The following is a 12,031-nucleotide window of genomic DNA, read 5'->3' on the forward strand; positions in this document are numbered from 1 at the left end:
CCCACCTGGGATGTTTGTGTCAAAATCTCAAACAAAAAAATGGAGTGCAAACGAGAAGAGCTGCAGCGAGAGCAAAAGTCTGATCATTAAGAAACAAGAACTGCAAACAAAGACCTATGTTAAAACAAAGAAAAAAGACTTATAGTTTACATGATTACATAAATGATTCTTTTGCAACTTAGTTTTATTTTAGAAATTTATTTTATTTTGCTTGACTTAGTTTTTGTTTCTTTTAAACTCATAGTTTTGCTTTATTCTGAGAAAGTGTTGCTATATCTTTATGATACAAAACTAATCCCATAAAAGTACTACTTACAGATGTTCTGAAAAATAGCGCGTGAACAGAACTGTTGGTACTACTTTGCAATGAGACTACCCTTATAAAGAGTTTATAAATAGGTTATTAATTTAGGTTGTAAACACTTTGTTAATCATTAAGAACCATTTATAAACCAGTTCTAACATAGTTTTCATACATGGCTCACTATTTGGCAAGAGGACTAAGCCTTATATTGGCTACTTAGCGAGAATCAACTCGGTGAACAACAGATGGATGCTGGCTGATGAAGAAGACGAAGTAAGCTAGGTAGCCAATATAAGACTTAGCAGTACAGATAAATATGGGCTCACTATTTGGCAAGCAGCCGGTCACAGTTGCCCTGTTTATCTCATAACAGCTTATTAATGATTTATAAAGTGTTCACAACCTAATTAATAAATGAATTACAAACTATTCGTAAACACTGTCTTATTGTAAAGTGGTACCGAAATGTTATAAACAAGAACCCTGGTTTAGTTTCAAGATCTGCTATTTGGACATGCTAGTAAACTCTTAATATAAAATGTAAAAACTTGAAAATTAATTTGGATATAAGAGACATCGTAGCTAGCAAGATAAGTTTAGCATTTATGAATAACTTGGGACGTGTTGGAGTTTTACTTGTGGTGCTAGCATGAAATAAAGACCACACAGAATTTGGATTAACAAAGAAATGCAAATCAAAAGTTGCAAGAATTTCATTCGAAGCTACTCTACTTAAAAGTAAACTCAAATAAACACTCGGAAATTATGTTTGGTCTGTCAGCCTGAAGTAAATGTTGTCTTGTTGCTTGATTTTCTTTTCAAAGAACCAGAATGCTTAGCTTGCATGTTACAAATAAAACATATCTATGTTGGGGGTTTCGTGTTTAAGACTCTTAAAAAACGACTGCCATCAATGGCTTCTTCAATAATTGTCCCCTGGTGGCCACACAAAGGGCAAAAAGTGAGGTCTTTTGTGTGGACAAAAAAAAATAGGTGGCAGTTTTACTTCCAGGGGTTAAATTGGGATTTGATATGTGGGTGGTGCTCTGTTTCGAGGTGCGAGGGGGGTGTCTAGTTATTTTCCCTTAAAGGTGGGGTAGGTTAGTAGGTAATTCACTTCAGAAACACTTTTTGTTATATTCCATGGGATGCTCTGAACATCTAGATAGCAATGAATACATTAAATGCTTTGACAATAAATACATTTAAAAATGTAATATGTGTAATCCGTAGTACTTTAAAAAGCAAGACCAATCACCTGAGCCGGCCCGGCTAAAATAACTGGATGGCCTACCTGCCTGTCAGCCTTCCATCTGTGCACAAACTTATCTCGTGCCCTCATTGGTCATGTGCGTGTGCGTGTTGGAGGAGGGGCTCTGTGAGGAAGTCTGAAGGAAGGGGCAGATTTTTTTCGGCTGCATACATTCAAATTCTAGCGCACTCGAGTTGGTTTCTCCATTCTTACCTACCCTACCTTTAAGGGCTATAGGCCTACTGTATATGTGGCCCTAAATAATCTGCTCCATTATCTGTATCAAATGCACATTGATGCCACCAAATGACACAATACAAATAGAAAGTACTACAAATAAATAAATGTACATCTTAATAGTGTAGGACCATACCTATATAAGGCATATTTATACTTTTTATTTTTCAAAATACCAAACAGATCATGCATTTTAGCCATTCCTCATTTCGCTTTCACCCGGTCCACCGAGACGTGCTCGGCCTTGCCACCCAGGTCGACCACTAAGTGCTCGTCCCCGTGTTCCAAGACCCAGAAAGGCCCATTGTAAGGTGGCTGCAGGGGGCCTCTGTGCGTGTCATGCCGGATGAACACGTGCCCAGCCGAGCGGAGCTCAACGGGAACCCGGGGCACCTGAGTTCCTTGGTCAGCAGTGGGGATCGGAGCAAAGGCGTCAGCGACGTCCTGCAGGAAAGCTCGCTGGGCCGTCGCCGCCCAGGGAGCCAATGCGTTGGGGAGGAAATCCCCTGGAACCCTCAGCGGCTGACCGTAGACCATCTCAGCCGTGGAGCACTGCAGATCCTCCTTAAGCGCGGTCCTCAGGCCCAGCATCACCCAAGGCAGCTTGTCGACCCAATTACCGTCCATCAGGCCGGCCCTGAGGGTTGCCTTCATGGAGCGATGGAAACGCTCACAGAGACCGTTAGCCTGAGGGTGATAAGCGGTTATCCTGTGAAGCTTAACCCCCAAACCCCTTGCCACGGCGTTCCAGAGCTTGGACGTGAACTGCGAACCACGGTCTGAGGAAATGTCTGAAGGGGTGCCAAAACGACACACCCATGTCATAATGAAGGCCCGGGCTATGTCAGCCGCCGTTGTCGACGCGAGAGGAACCGCCTCCGGCCAACGGGTCGTCCTGTCCACCATAGTAAGGAGGTAGGAAAAGCCCTGAGAGGAGGGTAATGGACCAACCAGATCGATGTTGACGTGGTCGAACCTCCTCTCGGGCACCAGGAAACGCTCCAGGGGGCCTTCGTGTGGCGGTGCACCTTAGCACGCTGGCAAGCCACGCACTTGCCGGCCCAAGCCCTCACGTCCTTTTTGAGCCCCCGCCACACGAACTTCGCGGCCACTATCCGCACCAAAGGCTTTCCGCTGGGGTGCGACAGGTCGTGCACCGCCTCGAACACGGAGCGCCTCCAACTGGTGGGAACGACCGGACGCGGCTTGCCCGTAGAGACGTCACACAGCAGAGTAATGCCCGCGTCGCTGAAAACCACATCCTCCAGGCGCAGCCCCACATCATCCCCCTTCAGGGCCTGGACGCTGGGGTCTCTGACCTGGTCCGCCGCCATGCGGGTATAGTCGAGGCCCAACTGGACAGCCCCGATGACGACCCTGGAGAGGCAATCTGCGACCAGGTTTGACTTGCTAGCCACGTGCTGGATGTTTGTGGTGAACTTTGAGATGTAGGAAAGCTGTCGTTGCTGACGAGCAGACCAAGGCTCCGCCACCTTGGACATGGCGAGCGGCTTGTGGTCAAGGAACGACGTAAAACGGAAGTGCCGCACGGCCAGCCAGAGTCCAAGGAGCTCCCGGTCAAAAGCGCTGTACCAGTGTTCCCCGGGCGTCAGCTGGCGGCTGAAAAAGGCGAGTGGTTGCCAGGCGCCCTCCACCCACTGCTCATGCACCGCACCAACGGCGTAGTCCGATGCGTCTGTGGTAATGAATATGGGGGCCGTGGATGACGGATGCGCCAACAGGGCCGCCTGAGCCAGCGCGTTCTTGACCTTCTTAAAGGTAACCTCAGCCTCAGCCTCCGCCGTCCAGTCGATCTCCTGGATGGCCTGTCATCAGATTGTATTTGTTGTTGCTGCTGTAGCGGAAGTTTAGTACAATTATTTTTGATGAAATACTCCAAATCTCCACCCTCCATAATTGCACTTGCTTCAGTTGCTTGCTACTTTTTAAGGGCGGTGATGACATTTACAGTACGAACTGAAGTTGATGCGATTTGATTGGATTGTGAGGCATGACGTGAGCCTCATCTGATTGGTCAATCCCTCCATTTTTTTTCACCAAGGGAAGCCAATTTCAGCTAACCTCCTCTCGCAACAGAGAGTGCAATCTACTGTTTCACCATAACATCTAGAGGGGCGCTGTTTCACTTTTTGTAAAATACTCAATGAGAATGGGGGAGAGATGGGCCGGCAGAATAATTACCGAAACTAAACGAAGTATTTTTTATTTATTTATTAAAATTATAACTACAATCCAAAAAAATAGTGGAAGCCTGGCTTCCCTTGGCCTCCATGAGAAACGCCACTGAGTTCAAGGGATAATTCTCGCCCACCTCTTGCTCTTGCCCTGTACGTGTGCCAGTTGAGCTGGTTCTTCCAGCAGCTCAACTCTCTGTCCCTCATCATGAACGCAGGAGGCTGGCTGTATATCTGAACTTGCGTCCTCATCATTCTCTTCATCATCTTGCACTTGTTCTAAGCTGCTGCTGATAGTGCTTGTAGCAACGCTGCTGCCAAAAAGGTCTGTCAATTTGCGACATGTATATGCTTCACCTGCGAGTGACTTCACCTTTTTTTCTCTTGCCTTCTCGGTCCCACCTTTTTCTTTTCGTTTTCTTTGATTTTTATCCATGTTTTTTCATTCTCCCTGTCTGCCGCTGCGTCTAATCCCTTCTCTTCGTGTGGCCGGTCTTTTTTCTTCTTCGTGTGTGATTATTTGACAGATAAGAACCACACAACTGCATTAGCGGCCCCTGTCGCCCTCTGTCGGCCGTCAGCGCAACTTAAATGATGACGTTAAACCATTTTTTTTAAAGGGCTGGCCGTCAACGGCCCTTGACGACCGGCCGCTCTGTGGTTCTCCAGATTCTACAGATGGCCAGTCCGCCCCACACACACCGCTGCAGACTCTCTGCACGTAGGAGCAGCGGGTTCCGGGCGATGCTGCTCCTCCAAGGAAGAGACACACGTTCACTAAGCCCAAAAAACTATATCCGGTCACAGAGATCTGCTATTTAAAAGTAAAGTCAACACATAGCGACCCTAAATAGTCCATATTAAGAACAAGGCCATTTTTAACATATATATCGTTTTTTGTAAACATATGACAAATGTGCGAGGGTGATGACGTCAGAGCATCGTCCTATGAGCCCCAGACAGCCCCGGCCCAATGTAACCCCTCGACACCACTTATGAACCTGAAAATGGGCAAAATATGTCCTCTTTAGTACAAGTCTAGGAAAACAATCCTTACACACTGACAACAAATACGGAAGAATGCAGCTTAGCCATTAAAGATGTTACTTTTGAAATCATAATAAGCTATATTCAAGGACAACATGGAAGTTGTTGCAGTGGTTACAAGGTTGTGATTGGCCCCGGTACAAATATTGTTTTGGGCCCCCCCATCGCCCCAAACATAAGCACACGCTGATGCGCTCACACACGCACGGACATACACAACCACTCAGAAGCGCCACATGTATAGGCTATCAACAACAGCCTGCCCTGGCCTCAGAGCACCACAGCCTGACAACGACACAGCAAACTAAGAAGAGGATTAAACCTGTTTCCTTGATGTTTGTCTCTGGGGAATGGGCCGGTAGGCCTACATAGACCGGTTGCTATAATATAGCTTTTGATCTTGGCGTCAGGGGTCTCAATAGCGCCATAGAGTCCCCTATCGGTCGGGGCCCTTGGGGGAACTGTTGGACCACCGCCGGGCACAGCCAAATCCAGCCTCTCCTCCTGGCTGGCTGGAGAAGAAGGTTGCACAGCCACGGCTACGGATACAGCTTCACTTGTGGAGCTAGATGGCAATGATGGTGGTGAGGCAGGTGAGCTATCGTTAGCCTCCGGCTCCGGCTGCCGCTGCACGTCAACATTGCTAACGTTAGCACTCGATTTCGAGGACAATGTAAGACAAAAAAAACCTCCGCACCAGTTATGTGCAGCCCTGATTATAAATGCAATTGCTGCTATTACATTTTTTTATAATGCTACCGAACTTGCTGCTGCAGAGTACAGTACAGGTTAATTTAACGGTTCACTCGTCACGCAAGGTATCACATGACATGAAAGGGAGCAAGGTCATTGGACAGACAAATTACAAATTAATTTAGGTTGCTTGGTTACTTTGAAGACTGCGTGAACCGGTCAATGCCATTGGGGCCCCCAAAAAAGATATTAAAAAAGATATTTTAATTCTTTTTTTTCTTTTTTTGCATGGGCCCCTTGCCGGCTCTGGGCCCCGGCTGCACCGTCGACAGTTACGTCACTGAGTTGTTGTTTCCTTTCAAATCAGGTTAATGTCCAAGGACGTTTGGATTTTTTTCACATTTGTTATCAAAGACATCTGCTGGATTGTCACGTGCCTCGTCAGGGACCTGTTTAACTTGGATATAAAGAGAGAGACGTGTCTCACTTCTCTGTCTGAACAGCGATATTTTAGAATGAGGAGAGCTGCAGTTTTTCCGGCGTTGCTGCTCTGTCTGCTCTGGACGGGGGCTCAGGGTGAGGATCAGAGCAGCAGTCAGACCCAGGTGAGCACTGATGTCTGGACTGAGCTGAAGGAGCTCAGAGACATGGCCATCGAACACAGGATCAAGATCCACAGGCTGGAGCAAGACAGCAAAGGTGACACAGCTGACATCAAACACACTGATAGCCCGGCACACTGCACTGATACATGCAACCATCATCACTGACACTCTTCACTTTAAGGACTCATTTGTTGTTTCTAACCAAGCCACACAGGTCAGAGTGACAGCCAGCGAGAGCAAGAATGCAGGTAAATATTTACATATGCTGACTTATATGTTGATGTACAATAATGTTTGTGACAGACCTCCACAGTGACATCTACAATAATAGTATTTATCAAAATAAAGTGTCCACACCACTTTTGAAAACAAAGTGACGCTTGTGCCAATGAGTATGTGTTTTAATGCTAATTAAAAACCTAAAATGTGTTCAGTTCTAGAGTCAAGGGTGAGCTTCATTGAAAAGTATGTGGAGGAGTTCAAGAGAGCAAACGGAGGTAAGCTATCAGAGTTAAAGTGAACTCTTTAGTGTGGTAGAAAACGTGTGTCAAACTTTCTAATATGTAGAAGTGACGGAAACTGAAATAAACTGAGGATGAAAACTATATTTTACTATAAAAATGTTAAACTTGTTCAGTTCTAGATAACAGGATAAGCTCCAGAGAGAAGGAGGTGGAGGGGCTCCACAGAGAGAATGCAGGTAAGAAACTATTATTAAAAAATAAAGATTGGCTGCTTTATGTAAAAAAAACGATGGTGAATTTAAAAGTAAGAAACGAGAAGTAAATGATATGTTTAACAAAAATACTAATAACATATTGATGAGATATTTTGTGTTTGTTTATCAGCTGTTAACCTGCTCTTTCTCTGTATTGCAGATCCCATAGCTCCAGTCACAGCGAGTGAGAATAAGAGCACAGGTAGGAGTACAAAGTCATCAAATAATAAGAGGAGAATTACTAATATAATTATATATTTTTTTAAAACGTTGGATTTGTTTGCCGTTTTAAAAGGCAACAAAATATTGCAGTGAATTTGAAAAGTGAATATATAGTATGGTAGAACATTATATTCACATAAGATCTGCAATAGCGAAATTGTAAATAAGAGACTATAACTTTATTTGACTAAAACAATGTTAAACTTGTTCAGCTTTAGAGTCCAGGATGAGCTCCAGTGAAAAGGAGGTGGAGGAGCTCCAGAGAGAGAAACAGAAACTATAGAGTGGTGCAGGAATGAGTCCTAAAACCAGGAAGTGAGTCAGCATTTCACCACTTCCTGTTCCCTCGTCTCAGAGCCAATGGGATTTCTCCATAGGATTTAGGAAAATATCTGGAACTAAGGTCTGTGGTTGAGACACATTGAAGAGATGGATCACTTTTTGTTCTAGGACATTAAATCCATCAGCAGTGACCCCACTGGTGACTTCTGAAGAGTTGACGTGTCTGAAAAACGATGGTTGTTACCAAGTGGCTGAATAGGACTACAGAAGTTGTGGAGGCCGTTGTACGTCATTGCGCCGAACACGTAAACACTCCTCTGAGTTTGTTTGCCCTGTTCTGCTTGAAAGCAAGTACCTGCCTCCTGCAGACTGTTCAAACAAACGCTTTAACTTGTACCATCTAGAATCTGTGTGTTTGAATATGGATCTTAAAGGTGACCTATCATGCAAAATGCACTTTTGTACGTCTTTTATACTTACATGAATATGTGTCCCCGACATACTTGTCAACCCTCCTGATTTTCGCGGGAGACTCCCGATTTCATTGCCCTCTCCCGGTTTCATCCCGGGGTCATATTTCTCCCGCATTTCTCCCGATTTCTGACAAAATCAGATTTACACACGACTGTTTCCACTCGGACTTTAATACAGCTACACCATTGTTTGGTTTCCATGGTAACACGTCTCTTTAGTAGCGCGCGCAACTCAAAGTCTGAGAGGGTGAGGCAGATATTCACAGAAAACAGAACAAGAATCGACAACTACTCTACCCTCTGCTCACTCCTTTCCTGTAAAATACAGGTCCAGCCCACACATATGCTCCATCAAGGATGGTGCTACAGGCCGTGCACTTACAACTACAATAAGCATGTTATTCTAAAAAATCTCAAATCTCAAAAAAAAAGGGGCTGCAACGGATCTGATACAGATTGACCCAGATTTGAATCATTTTCTACGTCACAGAAGTGGTGCTCCGCTTAGTGGTCAACTCTCCACCTATCAGGGGAATGAGAGGTTGGGCCACAGGCGGCCATTGCCGCTCGAAAGCGCTGGAGACGCTGTAGTACATATGCCAGGCCTGTAAGTGGCGCTGTAGTCTGCCACAAAAGCAGCGAAGAAGACTTCCCTTGCATGGTTGCCATGGTTGCCTTTCTGTTTATTCTCCGCTGTGGCTCTTTTTCTCCCTCCCCGAAGCAAGCGTTTGCGCCTCCTTTTAAAACAAATGAATAATGACTCTGATATGTAAGGGATCATGTGCAGCGACGCAGTCATTATGGGGAAAAGAACACCTACAGGCCGATCAGGAGCAGACGCGAAGCGGAGGGATCTAGATCGGCATGAAGGTGTTCTTTTCCCCATAATGACGAAGTCGCTGCACATTATCCCGCTTATTACATGGCCACATTCTCAACAAAGTAACGATATGACTCCCAATATGAATTGAAATGCTTTTATGGATTTAGAAAATGATTTTATTGATTTAAAAATAGTTGTATGTATTGATTTAAATTGACATGCATCCGCTAAGAAAAACAGCCGTTGTTACTGTTTGAACTAACGTAGCAATGGCAGGAACTGCTTTGATAGTGTTTTTGCGGACCTCTTTGATTACAGATTTGAAAAAATCGTTGCTTGCTTTAAAAGTAGCACAATTCATTATGTCAAACCTTCAAAAGTATCTAGATATCCCTGCCCTAATGCCAAAGGAACTGCACACTGAATATGTGTCGCCGTTTGATGTCTATGTCTGGACCGCTGTGTAAAAAGGAGGGTTTCTGCCCCATTACTTCTCTTCTTACTTCTATAAGAATAAAACACGGAGCAGGGAGATCTCTTTTTCTCCCCCTCTTCTGACAGCCCAGCAGCTGATCTCAGAGCACGCTCCCCTCTCCTGCAGGGGGGCGTGGTCAGCTGCAGCTCACAGAATCAGCCCCCTGCAAAAAGAGCAAATAGAGCGAAATGAGGCATGGCTAAAATGCAGGATCTGTTTGGTATTTTGAAAAGAAAAAAAAGGTATTTATATACTTAGGTATGGCAGTTCAAATATAGCATGATATGTCCCCTTTAAGTTGGCGTGATGTTGAAGTCGTGCTGCTGGACTGGGCTGTAGTTCCTAAAGTTTATAGCATCACGTTAGCATTTTGCTTCTGGCCATTAGATTTATGATTGGAAAATTATAAAAGTAGGCTATAGACAAAACGTGCATTTATCAAACAGGCTCGTTTCCCACAGACCTTATTTCGAGCTATTTTCCTAAATCCTATGGAGAAATCCCGTTGCTTTTTTGTCGAGGGAACCAGCAGCTTCCTTCCGGGTAAATACGTCATCCCTGCACCGCTCTATTCTTAAGAGTCAAAATGTTGTTTAATGAATAGAACTGGTATTCTGAGGAAAATATTGAATATCAATCTCTGCTGACTATCAGAATCCAAACCACTGACTTAGTTTAATAGACAGTTTGTGAATGAGTTCTCATCTCTCTGTGTGCTTCCTCCTCTTTCTCACAGACCATCCTCAGGTGGCGTTCTCAGCCGGTCTCAATGATTCAGGAGCAATCGGACCCTTCAAGGCTGCAACCACACTGAAGTACAGTAAAGTCTTCACCAATATCGGCCAGGCCTACAACCCAACTACAGGTACCACACACACACACACGCACGCACGCACGCACGCACGCACGCACGCACGCAAGCACGCACGCACACACACACACACACACACACACACACACACACACACACACACACACACACACACACACACACACACACACACACACACACACGTGTGCATTTTCTTAAGAGTTTCTTAATGACACCATTAAAACACCTGTTAGTGTTCCTACAGTTGATCATGGTAGAAAGTAGAACCAAGTCAAGAGCTCCTACTTGTTCCTTATTTAAAAAACCCATCCTTAACGGCCCGTCCACACTATAGCTTCAAAAAAAGCTTGGAGCTGGGCGTGTCTGAAGCTTGGGGATTTTATTCGAGCACCGCGACCAACAACCAATCACATGAATGTCCCGCCCCCGGCATACAAAGCAAAAAAAACCGGGGATTTTATGCGAGCAATATATATATAAACTCCCCAAACTGGCGAAAACCTACCAGTTTCACCCACTGTCTCTGCCACCTCCCTCCATGCCTGGTTCCTCCGGTTTGTGTCCCAGTAAATAGTTCTGGTCGACAAGAACCGGGTGATTTTCTACCGTAATTTGAACTGCGGTCTGGCTCTCCCAGCTTGCACGCGGTTTGATTGGCTAGCGCTTGAACTGTCAGATTTGCATAAACGGGATTTGATTGGCTGACGCTGGCTACTCAGGCGTCTCCGGCTTCAGAAGTTGAACATTGTTCAACTTTTGCAGCCTGAAACGCCAGGAAAGCTTCGCTCTGCTACCCACAATTTAGTTCGGCGAAAAGCGAGGCAACGTGACGTCACCCCATTAAAAGCGAATGGGCAGACGCGTCGGAAACCGTTTTTGAAGCTGTCGAAGCTGTAGTGTGGACGGGCCGTACTCTGATGGCTTTTCAAGATTCAAAGGTTGTATCATCATATGCTCTTAAGTCCTGCTGAAGCTCCAGAAACAATCTCCCCTCACTGACCTTCCCCTCTGATGCAGGTATCTTCACTGCCCCCGTAAGAGGAGTCTACTACTTCAGATTCAACACGTGGGAGAGCCGCAGTTCAGTTCACACCTCTGTTGAACTTCATCTCAATGACAAGATGAAAATGAGGCTTTTTGATTACAATGATAGCGTTGGCTATCTCTCTGCTTCTAACTCAATGGTTCTTCAGGTGGAGAAGGGAGATGTTGTCAACATCGTTCTCTCCACCGGCTACGGCGTTTATGATGATTCTTATAATCGCATGATTTTCAGTGGATTTCTGCTCTTCCCTCAGTGAAGCCCACTGTAAAACCACTACATTAAGTTTCAACATTACATATTAATAAAGAAGTGTGTTGACTCAATTTATATAATTGTTTGTGTTTGTTTTTGCTTGGTTACATGAACAAGAGGAATTCCACCATAACAACGTTTTCTACGTACAATATCAGACAAACACTTTAGCAGTGCTGTTGTCCAAACCCTCTAAACTGAGACCAAGTCAAGACCAAAGAGCCCTCTACAGTCTGTGCCCTGACGACAGAAGTGAGACCCACACTGCATGACACAGATATGAAACATATATAACAGAAAAAATAGAGACACTGATCTGTCATGTCCACAATCCCAAAAAAACTCAAATGTCTTCATTCACCTGGTTGCTTGTCATATATACTTACAGTATATGTTTGTGTATGAATGTTATATGAGAAATCTAAAGCAGAGTTGACTTTTATGTCCGGGAATCTTCCTTTATTTGATTACCTCTTTGTCAGAGACAGAAACTCATCAAATGAGGTGGATTCTGAGATCAGACCTTCAAAAAGGGTTTGTGTGACCAAGACCAACTCAAGTCCCAAAAACTCTGCA

At 44.9% G+C, this 12,031-nt stretch overlaps 1 protein-coding gene across 1 annotated transcript; it reads left to right on the forward strand.

Annotated features, from left to right (window-relative positions):
• The first annotated feature begins 6,129 nt into the window (after window positions 1-6,129).
• LOC307032383 (complement C1q-like protein 2) lies at window positions 6,130-11,535 on the forward strand. The gene is made up of 7 exons (XM_079670309.1): window positions 6,130-6,427; window positions 6,540-6,581; window positions 6,768-6,830; window positions 6,971-7,033; window positions 7,212-7,253; window positions 10,063-10,191; window positions 11,176-11,535. The coding sequence occupies exons 1-7, from the start codon at window positions 6,244-6,246 to the stop codon at window positions 11,457-11,459; spliced, it is 807 nt and encodes a 268-aa protein (XP_079526435.1). The 5' UTR covers window positions 6,130-6,243; the 3' UTR covers window positions 11,460-11,535.
• Window positions 11,536-12,031: the final 496 nt, after the last annotated feature.

This window comes from Notothenia rossii (assembly GCF_949606895.1).
Source record: "Notothenia rossii genome assembly, chromosome: 3".
Taxonomy (NCBI): domain Eukaryota; kingdom Metazoa; phylum Chordata; class Actinopteri; order Perciformes; family Nototheniidae; genus Notothenia; species Notothenia rossii.